Here is a 23,933-nt window from a genome sequence, read left to right as displayed (position 1 = left end):
ATAGAGGTTCGTAATATTGTATATGAGGTAGTGACCAATACCATCATCAAGAGAATAAATGCAATAAGGCAAAGTGGTTGTCTGAGGAGGCCTTACAAATAGCTGAGAAAAGGACAAAAGCAAAAGGCAAATGATAAAGGGAAAGATATTCCCAACTGAATGCAGAGTTCTAGAGAATAGGAAGGAGACATACTTCCTAAGTGAGCAATGCAAAGAAATAGAGGAAAACAATAGAATGGAAAAGACTAGAGATCTCTTCAGGAAAATTAGAAATACCAAGGGGACACTTCATGCAAAGATGGGCACAATAAAATTCAGAAATGGCAAGGACCTAACAGAAGCAGGAGATATTAAGAAGAGGTGGCAAGAATACAATGTACTAAAAAGGTCTTAATGACCCAGATAACCATGATGGTGTGCTCACTCACCCAGAAGCAGACATCGTAGAGTGTGAAGTCAAGTGGGCCTTAGGAAGCATTACTATGAACAAAGCTAGTGGAGGTGATGGAATTCCAGCTGAGCTATTTAAAATCCTAAATGATAATGCTGTTAAAGTGCTTCATGCAACATGCCAGTCAATTTGGAAAACTCAGCAGTGAACCACAGGACTGGAAAAGGTCAGTTTTCATTCCAGTACTAAAGAATGCATGCATGCTCAATTGCTCAGTGATGTCTAACTCTTTGTGACCCCATAGACTAGTCTGCCAGACTCTCCTGTCCATGGAATTTTCAAGGCAAGAATACTGCAGTGGATTGCCACTTCCTACTTCAGGGGATCTTCCCTACCCAGGGATCAAACCTGCTTCTCTGTGTTTCCTGTGTTGCCAGGCAGATTATTTTACCACTGATCCATGTTGGGAGCCCTAATCCCAAAGAAGGCCAATGCCAAAAAATGTTCAAATTGCCATACAATTGCATTCATTTCACATGTTAGCAAGATTATGCTCAAAATCCTTCAAACTAGGCTTCAGGAGTATGTGAGTTAAGAATTTCCAGTTGTTCCAGCTGCATTTAGAAAAGGCAGAGGAACCAGAGATCAAATTGCCTACATCTGCTGGATCATAGGAAAAGGAAGGGAATTCCAGAAAAACATCTACTTCTGCTTCACTGACTATGCTAAAGCCTTTAACTGTGTAGATCACAACAAATTGTGGGAAATTCTCAAAGAGATGAGAACACCGGACCAACTTACCTGTCTCCTGAGAAAACTGTATGCAGGACAAGAAGCAACACTTAGAACTACACATGGAAAAACAGACTGGTTCAAAACTGGGAAAGGAGTTAGTCAGGGCTATATGTTGTCACCCTGCTTATTTAACTTCTATGCAGAGTACATCATGCAAAATGCCAGGATGGATGAACCACAAGCTGGAATCAAGATTGCAGGGAGAAATATCAACAACCTATCATATGCAGATGACACCACTTTGATGGCAGAAAGTGAAGAGGAACTAAAGACCCTCTTGATAAGGGTAAAAGAGGAGAGTGAAAAAGCTACCTTAAAACTCAGCATTCAAGAAACAAAGATCATGGCATCTGGTCTCATCACTTCATGGCAAATAGATAGGGAAAAAATGGAAACAGTGACAAACTTTATTTTCTTGGGCTGCAAAATCACTGTGGACAGTGACTTCAGCCATGATGCTTGCTCCTTGGAAGAAAAGCTGGGAAAAACCTAGACAAACCGTATTAAAAGCAAAGACATTACTTTTTCTGACAAAACCTCAAAGCTGTGGTTTTCCAGTATTCATGTATGAATGTGAGAGTTGGACCATAAAGAAGGCTAGCCACTGAAGAATTGATGCTTTCAAACTGTGATGCTGGAGAAGACTCTTGAGAGTCCCTTGGACAGCAAGATCAAACCAGTCAATCCTAAAGGAAATCAATCCTGAATATTAATTGGAAGGACTGATGCTGAAGCTGACACTCCAATACGTTGGCCACCTATGTGAAAAGCCAGCTCATTAGAAAAGACCCTGATGCTGGGAAAGATTGAGGGCAGGAGGAGAAGGAGGCAACAGAGGATGACATGGTTGGATGGTATCACTGACTCAATGGACATGAGTTTTAGTAAACTCAGGGAGATACTGGAGAACAAAGAATTCTGGCATGCTGCAGTCCATGGGGTCACAGAGAGTTGGACATGACTTAGCAACTGAATAACAACAACATATATATACACACACAATGGAATATTACTCAACTATAATAAAGAATGAAATTTTGCTCTTTATAACCACATGGATGGACCTGAAGGGTATTATGTTAAGTGAAATAAGTCTAACAGAGAAAGACAGAAACTATGTTTTCACTTATATGTAGAGTCTTAAAAAATAAGCATGTGAATATTAAAAGACAGAAAGAGACTCATAGCTATAGAGAACAAGCTAGTGATTACCAGAGGGGAAAGAGACAGGGAAAGAGACAAGATCAAGGAAGGGAAGGAAGAAGTGCAAACTACTGGGTATAAAATAAATAAGGTACAAGGATACAATATATAGCACAGGGAATATAACATATTTTTAATAACTTTAGAGTATAATTTATAAAAGTATCAAACCACTATATTTACACCTGATGCTAAAGTAATACTATAAGTCAACTATTTCTCTGTCTCTTTAGTCACTAAGTCGTGTCCTACTCTTGCGACCCCATGGACTGTAGCCTGCCAGGCTCCTCTGTCCATGGGATTCTCCAGGCAAGAACACTGGAGTGGGTTGCCATTTCTTTCTCCAGGGGATCTTTTCGACCCAGGGATTGAACCCACGTCTCTTCTACTGCAGGCAGATTCTTTACCAACTGAGCTACGAGCGAAGTCCAACTATACGAGGAAAGTCAACTATCATCCTCTTATATAGAGAGAAACATATCATCCTCATATATCATCTTCTTATACAGAGAGACAACATTGTAAATATATTGGTTCTCTACATGTTGATTTTATAATTCAGTGCAATTTCAATTAAAATACAAACAAGATTCTTTTAGAACATAAAGAGAGAAGTAAATTCTATGTAGAAAAATAAACATGAGAATAGCCAAGAAAATTCAAATGAGAAGGGGGTCAGTTGAAAGAAAGAATACCAAATGTTAGAATTATTACAAAGCCATTGTAATGAAACGTGTTGGAGACTAGAGAGGGAAAGGACAAGAAAAGCAATGGGTTAGAGCCACAACTCAGCAAATAGGCCAAATGCACATTAGTTTTGCTTTACTATTTAGGATTTCAAATTTGTCCAGAAAAGAAAGTTTGCTTGGTAATAGGACAAACATAACATATTACTTCCTCACTTCCACACCAAAATCAGTGTCAGATGAATCAAATATTTAAACATAGAAATGAATACCACTAAAAGTCTAAGAAAATGATAATATAATTTGGAAGTGAGGAGGGACTTTTTCCTAAGCATGGTACAGAATCCAGATACCATAAAGGAGAACATTAATAAAATAATTACCTAACAATTAGAACTATTCTGCAGAAATAGAAGTGACAACCCACAAACAGGTCAAAACTGTTTTCAACATATACTGCAAAGAGCACTGGTAAATCAGTGATAGAAAGAATAGCCCAATTTCAAATGAACCAAAGAAGAGATTTAGAGAGTTTATTAATTCATTGAAAAAGATAGAAATGATGGATCAATGTGAAAATATATTGAATGTCATTCATATGAGAAGAAATTGAAACCAAAACCAATTTTGAGATATGTTATTTTGCTTTGCAGATTGTAAACAATCAGGAATTTTGATATCATTTAAGACAGCAAAGATATGTTTTGCTCTGTTTTTCATATTTTATTTTAAACTAATATTGGGTTGATAAGTAAGGACATAATTGATGCAACTTTTGGAAAAGCAAATTGGTAATCTTTTTAAAAATCAAGGCCTACTATATCCTCTGTTTCTTCTACTGCTAGGAATTTAACTTGGGGAGACAGTTCAGGTTATGTGTGAGAAATGCACACATAAGGATATTCAGTGCAGCAGTGGAAGGGGTTACACAAAACTAGACCTGCCCTAAATATCCAGCAATGAAGACAAAGGGCTGCCATGACAACAGCTGTGCTGGGTCTCTGAGTGCCGACCCAGAACTTCCAAGTGAGAGAAGCAAGTTGTAGAACATAATCGTAGTATAATTCATTCATTAAAAAGGGAGAAGAGGAGAAATGAATATTTATGTGAGATCCAGGGAAATCACTCATGGCCTCTATATTCCAAGGAAACTCCAGCCTGGAATCTTAAAATCATAAAGCATCTTAGATCTTAAGTTTTTTGAAAGGACATCCACAAGAAATTCCATTTAAAGCACACGGCCAAACCTCTAAACTCCTTTGCCCAGATCTTTCCCAGAAGTTCACAAAATGCAGCCTCTGTCCTCAGTCTCTAATCTTGTTCTCTCAAGAGACCTCCCAGGCATTTCCCCCAGAGTCAGCTTGTCTTGTCTTGGTGAGAGTCTGTTTCCGTCTGCCTACCCTGCTTCTGCCCTTTCCAGTGCAGACACCGCAGCACCCTGCCCTGCACCAGTAAGGCCATCCAGATGCTACCTAGGAGGGTGAGGAGATGGAGGCAAGACATCTGCTTGCAGCTTCCCTCCCCACCATCAGTACTTCTGGATGCGCTGAGACCACAGATGGGCATGAGGAGGGTCCTTGGCAGTAACCCCTAGGCGGGCACAGGGGCTGGGATGAAGGGAGGGGCCTCTCCTTCTTCTGGGAACCAGTATCGCTTTCTGGTCAGACTCAAGCCAAGCACAAGTGCTGTCCTTCCTTCTGCTTCACTGTGCCGAGCTCCCTCTTGGGGGCGCAATTCAGATTTCTCACTTGCCCTCTGCTGAGCTAGTCTGCCTTCCCAGCTCTAGGATGGGGTGAGCAAACCCAGCACACAGAGTCACTGGAGGCTGGCATGTCCTGTGCCCTACCCCAGGGAGGGATAATGGGAGCTGCCCTGAGAATCACAGAGCAATAGGAGATGACCCCCCAGTATAGAGAACTCTTTCTCTTTCCTTGTTCCTGGTTCGTAGGACTCTGTTGTGTGGATGTTCCATAGTTTCTGTAGCTAGTTCTCTATAGATGGACATCTAGATTTTTTCCCCTGTAATAACAATACAATACTAGACATGATTTTGTATTTTTGTCTCATGCTGCTGCTGCTAAGTTGCTTCAGTCATGTCCGACTCTGTGCGACCCCATAGACGGCAGCCCACCAGGCTCCCCTGTCCCTGGGATTCTCCAGGCAAGAACACTGGAGTGGGCTGCCATTTCCTTCTCCAATGCATGAAAGTGAAAAGTGAAAGTGAAGTCGCTCAGTCACGTCCGACCCTTAGCGACCCCATGGACTGCAGCCCACCAGGCTCCTCCGTCCATGGGATTTTCCAGGCAAGAGTACTAGAGTGGGTTGCCATGCCCTCCTCCAGAGGATCGTCCAAACCCACTGATCAAACCCAGGTCTCCTACATCGCAGGTGGATTCTTTACTGTCTGAGCCACCAGGGAAACCCAAATCAACCATACTTCAATTTTTTTTTAAAAAAAGTAAAATCTGGAAAGAATACAGCTCCACACTCTAGCTTTTCCAACATGTCTCATCAATGTGTGTCCCCAGGCTCTAGCTCAGCACATTGTAGGTATTAAATATTTATAAAATGAGTGAGCAATAAATTAATTTTCAGAAGAGGACCTCAATGTTGGAAAAAATTCATCTTTGTAGCTCTGTATTTCTGTGTCTCTTTTCAACTGCTGCTGAATTCGTGGATGAATTGGTTTCCATTTCCTCTCTGGTTTTTCATCTAATAAGACAGAATCACAATAAAGGACAGAAATGGTAAGGATCTAACAGAAAAAAAAGAAGAGATTAAGAAGAGGTGGCAAGAATATACAGAAGAACTATACAAAAAAGATTGTAATGACCCAAATTGCCAAATTCAGACTTAAATGGAAGAAAGTAGAGAAAACCACTAGGCCATTCAGGTATGATCTAAAACAAATCCCTTACGATTATACAGTGGAAGTGACAAATAGATTCAAGGGATTAGATCTGATAGATGGAGGTGTGTAACGTTGTACAGGAGGCGGTGATCAAAGCCATCTCCAAGAAAAAGACATGCAAAAAGGCAAAGTGGTTGTTTGAAGAAGAATTACAAATAGCTGAGGAAAGAAGAAAAGCAAAAGGCAAAGGAGAAAATGAAAGATATACCCATCTGAATACAGAGTTCCAAAGACTAGCAAGGAGAGATAAGAAAGCCTGACTGGATGAAGCACGAACTGGAATCAAGATTGTTGGGAGAAATATCAATAACCTCAGATATGCAGATGACACCACCCTTATGGCAGAAGGTGAAGAGGAACTAAAGATCCTCTTGATAGAAGTGAAAGAGGAGAGTGAAAAAGCTGGCTTAAAATTCAACATTCAAAAACTAAGATCATGGCATCCGATTCCATCACTTCATGGGAAATAGATGAGGAAACAATGGAAACAGTGAGACTTTATTTTGTTTGGCTCCAAAATCACTGCAGATGGTGATTGCAGCCATGAAATTAAAAGACCCTTGCTCCTTGGATGAAAAGTTATGACCCCCTAGACAGCATATTAAAAAGTAGAGACATTACTTTTCTGACAAAGGTCCATATAGTCAGACCTACGGTTTTTCCAGTAGTCGTGTATGGATATGAGAGTTGGATCACAAAAGGCTGAGCACCAAAAAATTGATGCTTTCAAACTGTGGTGTTGGAGAAGACTCTTGAGAGCCCCTTGGACAGCAAGGAGATCAAACCAGTCAATCCTAAAGGAAATCAATCCTGAACATTCATTGGAAGGACTAAAGCTGAAGTTCTAATACCTGGCCACCTGATATGAAGAGCTGAGTCATTAGAAAGGACCCTGATGCTGGGAAAGATTGAAGGAAGTAGAGGAAGGGGAGGACAGAGGATGAGATGGTTGGATGGCATCACTGACTCGATGGACATGAGAGTGAGCAAGATTTGGGAGATGGTGAAGGACAGGGAAGCCTGGCATGCTTCAGTTAATGGGGTCAAAAAGAGTCAGACACGACTGAGTGACTGAACAACAACAATCCATGATGGTGTGGTCACTCACATGGAGCCAGACATCCTGGAGTGTAAAGTCAGGTGGGCCTTAGGAGGCATTACTACAAACAAAGCTAATGGAGGTGATGGAATTCTAGCTCCACTATTTAAAATCTTAAAAGATGATGTTGTTAAAGTCCTGTGCTCACAGCAAATTTGGAAAATTCAGCAGTGGCCATAGGACTGGAAAATGTGTTTTCATTCTAATCCTAAAGAAGGGCAATGCCAAAGAATGTTCAAACTACCTTACAGTTGAGCTCATTTAACATGCTAGCAAGGTAATGCTCAAAATTCTTCAAGCTAGGCTTCAGCTGTACATGAGCAGAGAACTCTCAGATGTAGAAGCTGAGCTTAGAAAAGGCAGAGGAACCAGAGATCAAATTGCCAGCATTCATTGGCTCATGAAAAAAACAAGGGAATTCCAGAATAAATCTACTTCTGCTTCACTGACTATACCAAAGCCATTGACTGTGTGGATCATGACCAACTGGAAAATTCTTAAAGAGATGGGAATGCCAGACAACCTTACCTGTCTCCTGAGAAACCTGTATCAAGCCAAGAAACAACACTTAGAACTGGACATGGGACGATGGACTGGTTCAAAATTGAAAAAGGAGTTCATCAAAGCTATATGTTGTCACCATGTTTATTTAACTTCTGTGTGGAGTGTATCATGCAAAATACCAGGATGGATGAATCACAAGCTGGAATCAAGATAGTCAGGGAAAATATCAACAACCTCGGATATGCAGATGATACCATCCTAATGACAGAAAGCAAAGAGGATCTAAAGAGCTTCTTGATGAAGGTGAAAGAGAATGAAAAAACTGGATTAAATATCAACATTCAAGGAACGAAGATCATGGCATCCGGTCCTATCACTTCATGGCAATTAGATGGGGAACAAATGAAAACAGTGGTAGATTTTATTTTCTTTGGCTCCAAAATCACTGTGGCTGGTGACTGCAGCCATGAAATTAAAAGATGCTTATTCCTTGGAAGGAAAGTTATGAGACGCCTAGACAGTGTATTAAAAAGCAGAGACATCACTTTGTCAACAGTGGTACATTTAGTCAAAGCTATGGCTTTTCCAGTGGTCATGTATGGACGTGAGAGTTGGACTGTGAAGAAGGCTGAGTGCCAAAAAACTGATGCTTTCGAATTGCGTTGCTGGAGAAGACTCTTGAAAGTCCCTTGAACAACAAAGAGATCAAACCAATCCTTAAGGAAATCAACCCTGAATATTCATTGGAAGGACTGATGCTGAAGCTGAAGCACCAACACTTTGGCCACCTGATATGAAGAGCTGACTCATTGGAAAAGACCCTGATGCTGGGAAAGATTGAGGGCAGGAGAAGGGGGCAACAGAGGATGACATGGTTGGATGGTATCACTGACTCTGTGGACATGAGTTTCAGCAAACTCTGGGAGATACTGGAGGACAGGGAACCCTCGTGTGCTGCAGTCCATGAAGTCACAGAGAGTCTGACACAACTGAGTGACTCAAGAATAACAACATGACAATCATCTTACCTTTTAGTTCCCACATGTTTCCCTGGCACATTATGTTCTGAACAATGGCCCCACGTTTGGTTGGGTGCACTCAGCCTGTGAAGTGAGGAGTCGGACTTTGATGACAGGGCCAAGGGTTCAAGTCCCTATCTGCTCTTAGAAGCGGGGTGGAGACGCTTTATCTAATCACTCAGAGCACTGGTCACCTGGTGAAAAGTGGTGGTAAGAACCCCTGTCTTGCGTGGGTGTTAGGAGGAAGGCGGATGTACGTAGAGTATTTCTCATAGCATCTGGCAGTTCTTATTAATCAGTATCAATTAATGATCTACTAAATGTTATCACAGATCATTTTATTTTCTCTTTTAAAGTCCATGACACCTTTGCCAATTACTGTCCCAGAAAATGTTCTTATTCTCTTTATTTCCAGGGCAACTGTGTCAGGACGTGCTGTACCCAAGAGCTGCTTTAGTTAAATAATCCCATCAAAGAACTACTTCATTAAATCTGAAAGGAGTTAATTTTGTGTTGGATCCATTTATCTTTGTTATCATTTTCCTTTTCTTAATTTCAAAATCAGTACAAACTTGATGAGAAAGAGGAAAAGATTTTGGAAAACACAGACTAAATTTTTATAAACAAAAATAATAGCCTGTGCTCATTAGAAATCTCCCTTTTTTCCCCCAAGCATTTTAATAAGACATCATCTACAAGCCTGGAATAAACTCTTTCACTTTCACTGTGTATTTTCAAATGATTCCAACCTATTTTCTGTGTTATATATTTTCCCATTTTTTTCCTGTCTGCTCCATATTCTACTCTTTTAGCTTAATATCATATAGGTAATGTTTTTTTTACTTAGTTTTCCATGTAATCAGTATTAATGGTTGCATTAAGTATCCTCATTTTGAAGTATCCTGAGGTCCTACTGGGCCAGCTGGCTCAGATGATAAAGAATCTACCTGCAATGCAGGAGACCTGGGTTTGATACCTGGGTCCAGAAGATCCCCTAGAAAAGGTAATGGCAACCCACTCCAGTATTCTTGCCTGGAGAATTCCATGGACAGAGGAGCTTGGCAGGCTACAGTCCGTGGGGCCGCAAAGAGTTGAACACTGCTGAGTGGCTAACGCTACTACTACTTTAGGTGGCTCAGGCTGCTATCAAGTTGCCAAAGGCTGGGTGCCTTAAACAGCGGACATTTCTTTCTCACTCCACGGGCCAGGAAGTCCAGGATGAGGTGCTGGCAGGTTCTGTTCTCGGCAAGGACCAACCTCCTGGTTGTAGACGCCACCTTGTCACCGCGTCCTCATGTGGGAGAAAGGAGTGAGCTCTCTGTCTCTTCTGGGAGGGCACTGATCCATAACACTAGCTCATAACGCCCATAACACCAAGTGATGAGCCTTGGAGTCATTTCCCAGAGACCCACCTCCTTAGACTGGGCATCAGGATCAAAGCATGAACTTTAGAGGGACAAAGCATGCAGCCTATCTCAAGTATGAAAGTGGAAAGGAAAGTCGTGGGGTTCTGTGGGCCCCAGGGCCACAGAGCCCTGCTCCATCACTCTCGCCCCTGCCGCTTGCTGGCCTGTCACCATGGAGTGTCTTCATCCTGGCTTCCCTCATCTGTTTCCCTTGCTTGCTCTGCTCCCTGGGGTTAGAGGGGGAAGGGTGAGGAGGGAGCTGGTTCTTATCATGGGGTGAAGGTGGGGGTGTGTCCAGGGGTCAGACTGGAGGGGTGGCTTACTTTATTTTGCCCACTGCTTCCCCGGTGGTGTGTGCAAGGGGTGTGCACAGTACACTGCTTTTACTCCCTGCTCTTCAGATGTGGCTGTTGTTTTTCGGTCTTTTTGTATCTTCCTAAGTGTGGCATGCATACAGTGACTTTTAGCCTCTTTATTTTCTTTGTATTTTGTAGCTCCGAGAGACATTGGTCTAGGTGTAAGCATGGCAGAACTACAGTAAAGGGTCCCGGGTCCCAGCCTGTCTCAGTAAGGCTTCCCATGACAAATGTACCAGTTCCACCACACTCTGGCCAGCAGTAAATGTTAGAGCTTGTTAAATTTTTCACTGTATCGGGTAGACATAACATGATGTCTTATGAATAGTTGCATCTTTTATTACTAAAGATAATCACACTGTTATACGTGTGATTTCCCTCTGTCCAGCTTGCTCATAGGTATAACCACCCATGCCCCTTTTATTAGCAAAAATTCATTTCAGGTATTTGGTGAAAATATTCACAGAGAAGTTCCTATCAGTGCTGGGAGGCTTTGCTGGTGTAAGAAATGTGCAGCCTGCACTGCTGGAGATCTGCTCCGTGTGAGCCATGAGCCAGGGCTCTGGCCAAGGCCACCTCTGTCTTTGCTTTCGTTTCTGATGCTGGTCTGATGGCCCAGCTTGATGGAGCTGAGCCCCAGCCATCTGGAGTCGGTGAGGAATTACTGCTGAGGGTCACCCCGGGGGTCATGTCGCCCTCTACACCCCCAACCTCTGCTTCTTCCCTGAAGAAGTAAAGGGTTGGATTTCACTGTAATACGACCCAGAGATGAAAAGTGCTGCTGAGGCTAAAACCCTAGAGGGACAGCTGACAAAGAAAGAAGCATCCTTCTCACTGAAGGCTGGTGAGCCCAGGACTGCTGTGGATGGGCCCCTGCAGTGCCAGGAGGGTGTTCGCTCCAGGGAGGGACAGCCCCTGACCCCAGGATTTGACCACATAGGGATTCTGTGGACAGTGGCACAGGAAAGCCATTGAACAATTATGACCAGGTCAGTCGCAGTCTAGAATTTACTCTTTATTCTGCAGTGAACTCTGAGTTGTTAGATATATTTTTACTTTTTGCTACTCCATTGATGCAGGTGAATGTAATTTTTTTTAAAGCATGTATTCATGTAAATGGTAGTGTCTTTTTTTTCTAGGATACACAGGGGATGCCAGAGATTTTTGAATCAAGAAAGAACATTTGTCTTCTGTCATGCATGCTTTCCTTGATGGGGATGAATTAAACAGTAGTATAATAAATATATATATGTAAGAGAAAAACTGATTTAGAACTGATAGAATTAAAGTCACTTTCATACTACCTCTCCATTGGCCAAGATTCACAGAAAAATAAAACAGCAGTAGAGAGAGAATTTTAGTCTGACTGTGGGTCAGGAGGAATGATTTAACAAATACTGTTCTAGAAGAAAAGGTAAGAATACCTCGTTAGGATATAAAGACAGAACAGATTCAGAATCAGCAGACAAAGGAGGACTAGGATGGGGAAGGCCACGATGAACTGTTAGTGTAAGTAGCTTGGCTTGTATCACCAGATATCATTCTGTAACATTTGTGAAATTCCGTTTCTTTACTTTCCCAAAATAAAAGAGAAGAATAATTCCTGCTCATTTTCCTATAGTCAAAATAATTTATTTTTCTAAATCCTGAATTACAGAAATAACATTTAGAGGTTGAGTTATTGGCAACTAAAAACATTTATCCTGTAAATGTCAGAATATGTAAAACATACAGTGTTACTGAAAGTTTTTTTTTTTTTTGTAAATAGATTATTAACTTGAAAGTGACTACCAAAGCCTAAATGATGTTCTGGTTTCATATGTTTTAGACTATTTTTAACAAATACTTTTTCACATAATGAACTTTCATTTACTGCCCATGTCCAACATATTTAAATACCGGGCCTTATAAATATTAACATGTATCACCCACCAGAAGTATGTTCACTTGTCATCGTCACAGCTTATTGGAAATATTTCTTGCGTTCTCGAGTAAGTCTGTGTGCTAAATCCGTAATGCTAGTCATCCACTGCATTTATAGCTTTCCCTCACTACTTCCTACTTCTACTTAATGCCGGTTGTCTCTTTCCCAAAAACAAACATAGTAGTATTTTTGTAAAAATAAAATTACTATTAAAGTACATATATTTACCTTTAACAAAAGACGTTTCATGGTGGGGAAGAGGGTTTCTGCCTTACATGATGTATCTCTCTACTATTTAATTTTTTTTCAGTGAGAATGTGTTCTTTTATTACTTATTTGATTTCTTTAAAATTTTAAGTTAAGTCATATAATTCCATTGCAGAGACTTTAGGGAATAAAGAAAAATCTTTTCTAATCCTATCTAATTCCCCTCAGCCCATCAGTAATACTTATCATTAGCATTTTGGTCTTTTTCAATTTAAATAAATGTTAACCCTTCTCTTTACAACTTCGGGAAATTAAATGAAATTGGCAGATTAAATTAAATGCATATGCATTAACTGGTATTTTCCCATAAGGTCCTTCTAACAGTTTGTTTGGACCAGAAGCCCCAGCTCTTGTGTCAGTGACAGTGGACATGTGTTGTCCGTGTAACTTAAGAAAATCAGATTCAAAGTGAAAAAACCACAGCATTAAAACAAATATATATGTAAATAGAACTGAGCAGAGTGTTTCTAATTATGTCATTTATTCCACGTACTTTGCATTATTTAAAAATCAAGTTAAAGTAAAACCACCCTTGTAATTTCATGCGCATCCCATGTCCTAGGCTCCACCTTCGCAGTGTTGCTTAACCTGGGTGTAAAGGTGAAGTTTCTATTTATGTTCCTAAGGTGAACAGAAGAGGTTACTTTATTCCTAATCTGAAGAGAAGAAGTTACTTTATGCCTTTGCACACATCTGTCTTTTATGGAGCTAAGGGAGATATTTGCTTAATTCTGAAAGATGAGCAGTGACGTGACTAAGTGCCCCTTCTGAGGGATGACGCTGCCGTGTGTTCTGCCTTCTGCCCCGACAAAGCCTTCTCCCTCCAGTGGCTTCCCTCCTCCCTGCCCATGGCGCTCAAATGTCTCAGGGTCTCTGACTGTTAATAATTAATGAGGACTCTATTTTACATGGTAGTACATTGTACATGTCTTTTACATGGTAGTATTTTACATGATACTGTATGTATCAGTGCCACTTTCTCAAATAGATGGCTAGTGGGAAGATGCTATATAACACAGAGAGCCAAGCCTGGCACTCTGTGATGACCTAGAGAGGTGGGTGGGAGGGAGAAATAAGAGGGAGGGGATATATATATGTGTGTGTGTGTATATATATATTTAGTTATTACTGATTCACATTGTTATATGGCAGAAAACAACACGATATTGTAAAGCAATTATCTTCCAATTAAAAATAAATAAAAAGAAATGACATAAGATGGTAATTCTAGTTAAAAGAGATAAATGAGAGGAATAAAAATGTTAAATAAAAGGTAACTACAAATATAAAAAAAAAAAAGGTTAATGAGGATTGTTAGTGTGCGTTGAGATGTGAAGCTGCCTTGAAGTGTGTGTGTTCAGCCATGTCTGACTCTTTGTGGTCCCATGGACTGTAGCCCACCAGGCTCCTCTGTCCATGGGATTTTCCAAGCAAGAATACTGGAGTGGGGTGCCATTTCCTTTTCCAGGAAATCTTCCCAATATCCTGCATCTCTTGTGTCTCCTGCTCTGGCAGGCAGATTCCATACCACTAGCGCCACCTGGGAAGCTGCCTAATGTATAACCCTTTTCTGATTCCTCTTTCTGAAAATACAGAGCCCAAACCCCAGTAAACTCCATTTAAACATAACAGTCTTGCATTCATGTTTCAGGAAGGGTGCAGATTGTGAGTGATGCTCCTGAAATCCACTTAATGTGGTTTTCAGAATGGTTGTCTTGGAAGTAGTCATGGCTTAGAGTGAGCTACAAAGACTCTGAATGGTATCAAGGACCTTCACTGTAAGCAGTTTGTCTTTCCCTGTCTCCCCAAGCAGGGCTTTTCTGCGCTGGTGGTGGAACTCGTTCAGTATGCCACATGGCAGGCCTTGCATTTAGGGTACGTTATTCTGATTTACTTCTCCCAAGATTGTGTTGTGAAAAGTTGAACATACAGTAAAACTGAAAGAATCGAACTATGTATGTCCATATACCCACCACCTAAATTCTACCATTAACGCTTTCTGAAATTACTCTCATTTCTATCCATCTATCTGTTCTTCTGTCCATCTATCAATCTGTTATTATTAATGCATCTCAAATTAAGTTGGAAATATCTGTACTTTTCACCCTCAAATACTTTAGTATTCATTTTATTCACTATAGTTTAATATTGTTTATAATTTTTAGATAAAGTTTATATAAAGAAAATGTACATATCTTCATTGGACTATTTGATAAGTTTTGACAAAAGCCACCACCTGTATACTGAAAACGTCATCAAGATATAGAACCATGCCTAAACAATTTCCTCGTGCCCCTTTTCTGGTGAACTTCATGTGCACCCTCAGGAACCACTGTTCTGATTTTTTTGCCACCATAGATCAGAACAGCATATAAATGGGATCATTTTATGAAGTCATTCTTTCATTCAGCAGTGTGTTTTTAGATTACCATCAATCATTTCGTGGATCAGCAGTTTATTCCTTTTGATTGCTAAGTAGTCACTATGCTATGGGAGTTATTTATTCAACTCCTTTTGATGGACACCTTTACAGTTTGAAAATACTATGAATGGCATTTAATATAAACATTATTGGATATATTTTAGACATATTTCCTTGGGTAAATACCTAAGAATAGAATAAGGAAGTCATAGGATAGGTGTGTACTTAGTTTCGTAAGAAACCAATAGACTTGTTTCCAAAGTGGTTGTACAATTTTAGATGCAACCAATAAGGTATGAGTGTTCTGGTTTCTCCATATCCTCACCAAGTATTATCAGTCTTTTTAAATTCACTGACTTTTGTGGGATTGTAGCGGTGTTTAATTTTCATTTCCCTGATGACTAATGATATTGAGCTTTTTGAATCTCTTCTGCCATTCAAATCTTTGCTTGTTTTTAACTGGATTGTTTGTCCTTTATTACCAAGTTATAGGAGTTCTTCCTGTTTTCTGAATACCATCCATTTTTTGGGTGTATGTTTTGCAAATATTTTCTTCCAGTATGTAACTTGCCTACTCATTGTCAAATGGTAAATAGTTTTTAAATGGTAGATCAACCTTCTGATGAGCATAAGTTTTAAATTTTGTTGAAGTCTAATTAGTGATTTTTTCCTTTCATGTTTATTACTTTCTGTGTCCCATCTAAGAAAGCTTTGCCTACTCTCAAGTCATAAAAATGTCTTCCTGTGATATTTTTTTCCTAGAAACACTACAGTTTTAACCTTTATGTTTAAATCCATGATCCATTTCAAAGTAATTTTTGTGTGTGGTGAGAAGTAGGAGTCAGAGTCCCTTTTTATTCAATGATGTCCAGTTGTCCCAGCACGATTTATTGAAATAATTTTTGTTTTTCTCATTGTGTTGGCACCCTTATCAAAAATTAATTGGATGTACAAGTATGAGTCTATTTCCCAACAGAAAGTTGAGAAGCTATTCTGTTCTACAGATATATTTGTATATACTAGTAGCACACTGCTTTGATTATTATTATAGTTTTATGTAAGACTTGAAATCAAGTAGTGTAGATCCTCCAACTCTTGTTTTTCAAGATTGTTTGGGGGTAAATGCTTTGAATTTTTGAACAAATTTGAGGATCAGGTTGTCAATTTTATCCCCCTCAAATCCTATTGGGATTATGGTTGGGATTACATTGAATCCACAGATAAAATTGGAGAGAATTGAGACTTAATAATATTGATAGTTTTAATCCATGAACATGAGATGTCTTTCCATTTGTATAGGTCTTATTTAACTTCTTTCAGCAATGTTTATAGTTTATATATATATATATATATATTTTATATCTATACCCTATAGTTTATAGGATACAGATCTTATCCATCATTTTAAAGATTTATTTCTAAACATGTAAATTTTATCCTATTGTAAATAAATTTTGAAAAAAACTTTTTTCCAAATGTTAGCTGCTGTAATGTGATTTGCTTTTGTGATGTGAATGTTTGGAAGGCAACCTTCTTCATCATTTACATTTTAACATGAAAAAAAAAGCCATTTTTTTTCATCTCTTCAAAGAGATGGAGTGGGGTTAGACCCAGCCTAAGAGCTGGTAAACCAAACACCAGTCATGGTTTGCCTCTTACAAGCTGGGTGAACTTGGCCAAGAATGATTTTTGAATTCTGTTCCCATTTCTGCTGCCACTTAACACAATCAAATGTAACTATTCATTCATTGCAGTCTTTTCTATGATAGAGACAGAACTTTAGACTCTGGTTCAGTAATACATTTGCAAATCTAGTAGGAATGGTTCAGTAATACATTTGCAAATCTAGTAGGAACCTTGAATTTTCTTCCCAGAGAAATGTGCACACACACACATACACGCACAATTTTCTGTGCAACTTTAGGATGTGCAGGAAGTCTCTGAAGCCTTCTGGGATCTACAGACTGCTAATTATGAAGCCATTCTAGAGTGGGAGCTCCAAGGGCTGACAGCTTTCACATCTGCGTCTTCAGACCCAGCAAGTATGGAGTGAGGGCTGCCATTCTAAATCCCATGCCTTTGTGGCATTTTCCAGGCAGAGAGGGTCTAGATTTCCACATGCTCAGGTTTTGACTTGCCTTTCTTCCTCCACGGGATACCGTATCCCTCTGAGGGACGTAGCAGTGGGGCAGTTTGGTGTTGCTGTTGGTGAGGCCAGCCTGCCAGGCAGCTGCCCTGGGGGACCTGGACCCGCTCTCTGGGCATTGTCTCACTTCAGAATCTTCCAGCCTCCCCACGCCTTCACCTCTGGCTCCATGCAGGAAGTGCCTCCACAGGGGGCAGGTGCTGAAGTTGGCTGTGCTGGGTGACACTGGCAGCATTTCAGAGCAGCCCTCTCTGGCTTAAGCACATCCTGCTCTCCTCTCTGGTGGTTCCCATAAGCAAGACTGGCGGTGGAGGTGATGTGTGTGTGCCTCTGTTCACCCAGGTGCTGGGGACATGGGCAGCAAACTCTCCATGCCAGGCAGTGAGCCCATGGTGCAGAGCCCCAGGACGGAAGGCATTCATGCTGCATACAGGCGAGGAAACATCAGCAGAGCCCAGCATCTGCTCCGAGAAGCTTGTGACGAGAGCACATCCCAGCTGGAAAAGGTAAGGTCTATGCCAGCCCTTCTTGCCAGAACTGGGGACCCAGGTTGAGTGAAGGTTACCACGAAAATTCTTTTCTTGTTATCATTATAATAATGGGGATATTTCCTGGGTTCTGAATACCTTGTTTCTCATGTAAACCTCCTGGTGTCAGTCCTTTCAAGTGGACTTCTCAGCTTGTCAAGTAAGTACGCTGGGCCATCATTCCCAGGGGCAGGAAGGGGTCACAGAAAGGAAAAGGACAAAATTGACAGTCGAGGGTTTAACCTAATATAGTCTTTTATACTTTTTTCCACTATAAAATAGCACATGTGCAAACTGAAAAATTTTTAAACATATAAAAATAAAGGAAAAAAGAACCAAAATTAATCATCCAAACAATCCCACTGGCATTTTTGGTATACTCTTTTCCGAGTTGCTGATTTGAACATTCATTTTTTGTTTTTATTGTTTCTAATATAGATAGAGTCTTATTTATGTATAGTTTTGCATACTGTTTTCTCTTATCTAATATTATATGAACCATTTTCTGTATGACTATAGATTCCTTATGTGCCTCACCTTCAGTGGATACATGACATTTCATCTGGTAGAGACACTCTCATTTATCTGGCTATTCCATTTGGTTAGATATTTGGATTGTTTCTAATTTTTTATTTCTATAAATAATACTATACTGAATGTTTTTTTGCCTAATTGTTTTCTTATTGTCAGCTATTTTCTTCACTTAGGTAGATTTGCAAAAATTGAGAATGTGGGTAAGAGCCTTTTAAAAATTTTGAAACATATGCCAAACTTTTTCCAAAAGCTTATAGAGATCAACCCTCTTGCTGGCCTACAGCTTGGGAAGATCATTGCTATGTTCTGGTCCTTGTGGGAAATTCTTATTGGCTGTAAACCAGGAGAGCACTTTATTGATGTTTTGTGTGCAATACTTTGATTAGCACAGGTTAAGGTCTTCATTTAATTAATAGTTGGAAATAGCTCAATTACTAAACCTCCAGCCTCTTCTCAAAGTTGTAAGAGAATTTTGGGGGGAAAATAGTCAAGTTCAATGTGCTTGATAATTATTGAGAAGAGAGCATTTTTGGAAAATTCTCCAAGCAAGGCTTCAGCAGTATGTGAACCAAGAACTTCCAGATGTACAAGCTGGATTTAGACAAGGCAGAGGAACCAGAGATCAAACTGGCAACATACGTTGGATCATAGAAAAAGCAAGATAATTCCAGAAAAACATCTACTTCTGCTTTATTGACTATGCCAAAGCCTTTGACTGTGTGGATCACCACAAACTGGAAAATTCTTAAAAAGATGGGAATACCAGACCACCTGATCTGCCTCCTGAGAAATCAGTATGTAGGTCAAGAAGCAACAGTTAGCACTGGACATGGAACAACAGACTGGTTCAAAATCAGGAAAAGGAGTACATCAAGGCTGTATATTGTCACCCTGCTTATTTAAATTATATGCAGAGTACATCATGAGAAACACTGGGCTGGAAGAAGCACGGGCTGGAATCAAGATTGCCAGGAGAAATGTCAATAACCTCAGATAGGCAGATGATACCATGCTTATGGCTGAAAACAAAGAGGAACTGAAGAGCCTCTTGATGAATGTGAAAGTTGGCTTTAAACTCAACATTCAAAAAACTAAAGTTATGGCATCCAGTCCCATCACTTCGTGGCAAATAGATGGGGAAACAATGGAAACAGTGACAGACTATTTTCTTGGGCTCCAAAATCACTGCAGATAGTGACTGTAGCCATGAAATTAAAAGACACTTGCTCCTTAGAAGAAAAGCTATGACCAACCTAGACAGCCTATTAAAAGGTAGAGACATTACTTTGCCAACAAAGGTCGATCTAGTCAAAGCTATGGTTTTTCCAGTAGTCATGTATGGATGTGAGAGTTGGACCATAAAAAAAGCTGAGTGCTGAAGAACTGATGCTTTTGAACTGTGTTGTTGGAGAAGACTCTTGAGAATCCCTTGGACTGAAAGGAGATCAAACCATTCAATTCAAAAGGCAGTAAGTCCTGAATCATTCATTGGAAAGACTGATTTTGAACCTGAAGCTCCAATACTGTGGCCGCCTGATGTGAAGAATTGACTCATTGGAAAAGACCTGATGCTGGGAAAGATTGAAGGTGGGAGAGGAGAAGGGGAGAACAGAGGATGAGATGGTTGGATGGCATGACCGACTCAATGGACATGAGTTTGAGCAAGCTCCAGGAGTTGGTGATGGACAGGGAAGTCTGACGTGCTGCAGTCCATGAGGTCACAAAGAGTCGGATGTAACTGAGTGACTGAACTGAACTGAGCATTTTTGATTCCTCCCATTATGAATTCACAGTATATGTGGTCAAAACCTCTCTTCTTATGGGAGAACTGGAGCAGGTCAAAGTTGTTGGCCCAGCGTTTGTGGCCTGGGGATTGTAAGTGGGGACCGAAGAAGCAACAGTCCAAAGTGTTACCCACAGAGCAGTCGCACTGCCTGGGACCTTTTCCCAAATGGACCTCCAGACTGCTGTCACATAGAACTTCCCATTGAACCTGCACCTCTTGCATCTCCTGCGTTGGCAGGCAGTTTCCTTACCACTAGCACCACCTGGGAAGGCATGTTTAAGTCCAGATGTCAGCAAATTCAGTTTCATGATGTATATACTATTGCTGTCCTCTGCTGTTTCTTTTTTTTCTCTTTTAATGTGTATTGAAAGTAGACTAGATAATTCTCTAATAAATATTTGTATTGTTAATTTGTATACAATGAGGAGATATATGTATAACTATATAATATAATTTGTTAACAAATCTGAACCTGAGATGAAAGTGAAAACTTTTGGCAAAACAATGATGCTGTTCCAAAGAAACAGAATATGAGACACTTAGACGGTAGAGTTTTCTAGAAGTAGCATTAAAAAACTAAACAAAAACAGGTAAACTTTTCTTAATTCTTAATTTTTTAAAGTATGATAGTATTATAACACATTTACAGGAGACTTGAAAAATGCAGAACAAAGTTACATATAGTTCTACTATGTATTACAATTTTTTTAAGTAGATAAATTAAGGTTTTTAGTTGGAATTTCAAAATAAATCAAACCCTCAAAAGTTAATAGAATAACTGGACATGAAAGTAGAAGGATATAGTAGACCTGAAAAGCACTGTGAATCAATTCAACATTATTAAGATGTATACAATTCTCACACAACGCAGGGTACAAGTTCTAGTCAAGTTGCCGTAGACTATAAACCAGGAGACACTGGAACGTATCCAGGGATGTAAAACAAAGGGCAAAACTTTCATGGTCAAAGGTATTGAAATCATACAGAGTCTGTTCTCTTATCACTGCACAGTTATGTTAGAAATCAATATCAAAAGATATTTGAAAATAACCCACATATTTTCAAGTGTAATGTGACAGTTACCAAGAGACTTAGCCATTGAAAACCTCAAAAAGGTTAAAAGACTGAGAAAACACAGAAGGTGATTACAGAGAAGAAAGAATTTAAATGAGAAGCTAATATCAAAATGAGAAATTAGCATCAAGGATACTTTAAAAACTCCATGTATTTGGAAAATAAACGTCCACTTTTAAATGATGGGTATAACCAAGAAACCATAACAAGGAAAATTAGAAAATATTTGTAACAGATTAAAAATAAAAGGAGAATTTATCAGAACCTGTTACATGTAGCTGAAGCCGCTCAATGCAACTAAATACAACATGGAATCTTGAAAACACATAATGAACAGTGGAGGGTCTCCTGTGGAGGTGTGGGTCAGCAGTGGCTTGCGACAGGGACAGAGGCATTGGCAGCAGCAGTTCTGGGAGGTGCTTCTTGGCAAGCCAGCCCTCTTGGAAGTGGTTATTAACCCTGCCATAGAGCCTGTAGACTCCAGGACTGAGTCACCTCAGGCCAAACAGCTAATAGAGAGGGAGCCCCGCCCATCAGCAGATTACAGTGTTACTGAGCAAGACCCTGCCCACCAGGACAAGACCCAGTTTTTTCCCATACCAGTCCTTCCCAACAGCCTCATCCACCAGAGGACAGACAGAAGAAGCAAAAAGAACTACAATCCTAGAGGCTCCAAAACATAAACCACAGCCACAGAAATTTAATCAAAATGAAAAGGCAGACGATTATCTCCCAGATGAAAGAACAAGATAAAACCTCAGAAAAACAACTACATGAAGTGGAGATAGGCAACATTCCAGAAAAAGAATTCAAAATAATAATAGCACAGATGATTTTAGTTCAGTCGCTCAGTTGTGTCCAACTCTTTGCGACCCCATGGACTGCAGCACACCAGGCATCCCTGTCCATCACCAACTCCCAGAGCTTGCTCAAACTCATGTCCATCAAGTCAGTGATGCCATCCAACCATCTCATCCTCTCTCCTCCTGACTTCAATCTTTCCCAGCATAAAGATCTTTTCCAATAAGTCAGCTCTTCTCATCAGGTGGCCAAAGTATTGAAGTTTCAGCTTCAGCTTCAGCATCAGTCCTTCCAATGAATATCCAGGACTGATCTCCTTTAGGATGGACTGGTTGGATCTCCTTGCAGTCCAGGGGACTCTCAAGGTCTTCTCCAACACCACAGTTCAAAAGCATCAATTCTTTGGCGCTCAGCTTTCTTTATAGCCCAACTCTCACATCCATACATGACTCCTGGAAAAACCATAGCTTTGACTAGAAGGACCTTTTTTGGCCAAGTACTATGTCTGCTTTTTAATATGCTATCTAGGTTGGTCATAACTTTTCTTCCAAGGAGCAAGCGTCTTTTAATTTCATGGCTGCAGTCACCATCTACAGTGATTTTGGAGCCCCCCTAAAATAAAGTCTGTCACTGTTTCCATTGTTCCCCCATCTATTTGCCATGAAGTAAAGGGACCTGATGCCATGATCTTAGTTTTCTGAATGTTGAGTTTTAAGCCAACTTTTTCACTCTCCTCTTTCACTTTCATCAAGAGGCTCTTTAGTTCTCCTTTGCTTTCTGACATAAGAGTGATGTCATCTGTGTATCTGAGTTTATTGATATTTCTCCTGGAAATCTTGATTCCAGCTTGTGCTTCATCCAGCCCAGCATTTCACATGATATACTCTACATATAAGTTAAATAAGCAGAGTGACAATATACAGCCTTGCTTGACGTACTCCTTTTTCTGTTTGGAACCAGTCTGTTGTTCCATGTCCAGTGCTAACTGTTGCTTCTTGACCTGCATACAGATTTCTCAGGAGGGAGGTCAGGTGGTCTGGTATTTCTATCTTTTTAAGAATTTTCCACAGTTTGTTGTGATCTATAAGTCAAAGGCTTTGGTGTAGTCAATAAAGCAGAAGTAGATGTTTTTCTGGAACTCTCTTGCTTTTTCAGTGATCCAACAGATGTTGGCAATTTGATCCAGTTGATTTAGGATCTTAGAAAAAGAATGGAGAAGATGCAAGAAATGTTTAACAAAGACTTAGAAGAACAAAGACCTAAAGGAACAAACAGAGATGAACAATACACTAGAAGGAATCAACAGCAGAATCACAGGTAGAATGGATAAGTGACCTGGAAGAGAGAGTGGTGGAAATTACTGCTGTAAAATAAAATATAGAAAAAAGAATGAAAAAAAAATGAAGACAGCCTAAGAATGTTCTGGGAAAACTAAATGTTCCAACATTCGCATGATAGGGGTCCCAGAAGGAGAAGAGAGAGAGAAAGGATCCAAGAAAGTATTTGAAGAGGTAAGAGCTGAAAAATTCCCTAACATGGGAAAAGAAATAGTCAACCAAGTCCAGGAAGCACAGAGTCCCGGGCAGGATAAACCCAAGGAGGAACACACTGAGACATATATTAAATAGTAATCAAACTGACAAAAATTAAAGACAAAGATAAAATATTAAAAGCAACAAGGGAAAAATGACAAATAACATACAAGGGAATTCTCATCTGGTTATCAGCTAATTTCTCAACAGAAACTCTGCAAGCCAGAAATGAATGGCACAATATATTTAAAGTGATGAAAGGGGAAAACCTACAACCAAGAATACTCTACCCAGCAACACTTCATTCAGATTTGACGTCAAAATCAGGTTGTACAGACAAGCAAAAGTTAAGAGAGGGCACCACCAAACCAGCTTTACAATAAATGCTGCAGGAACTTCTCTAGGCAGGAAACACAAAAGAAGGAAAATGCCTACAAAGAATAAACCCAAAGCAATTAAGAAAATGGTAATAGGATCATACATATCAAACTTAACTGAAATGTAAATAGACTAAATGCACCAAAAAGGCATGGACTGGCTGGGTGGATGA

The 23,933-nt window shown here is 40.0% G+C and overlaps 1 protein-coding gene across 4 annotated transcripts in view; it reads left to right on the top strand.

Annotated features, from left to right (window-relative positions):
• LRRK1 (leucine rich repeat kinase 1) overlaps nucleotides 1-23,933 on the top strand; it is a 135,054-nt gene that overhangs the window by 25,167 nt on the left and 85,954 nt on the right. For all 4 annotated transcript variants that reach the window (XM_061394221.1, XM_061394219.1, XM_061394218.1 and 1 more), the window contains exon 3: nucleotides 17,472-17,635. In XM_061394221.1, the coding sequence (XP_061250205.1) occupies nucleotides 17,472-17,635 (164 nt within the window). The remainder of the gene's footprint in view (nucleotides 1-17,471; nucleotides 17,636-23,933) is intronic.

Source organism: Bos javanicus, chromosome 21, assembly GCF_032452875.1.
Source record: "Bos javanicus breed banteng chromosome 21, ARS-OSU_banteng_1.0, whole genome shotgun sequence".
NCBI classification, from domain to species: Eukaryota; Metazoa; Chordata; class Mammalia; order Artiodactyla; family Bovidae; genus Bos; species Bos javanicus.
Note: the sequence above shows the minus strand (reverse complement) of the source record. Positions and strands in the feature narration are given on the sequence as shown.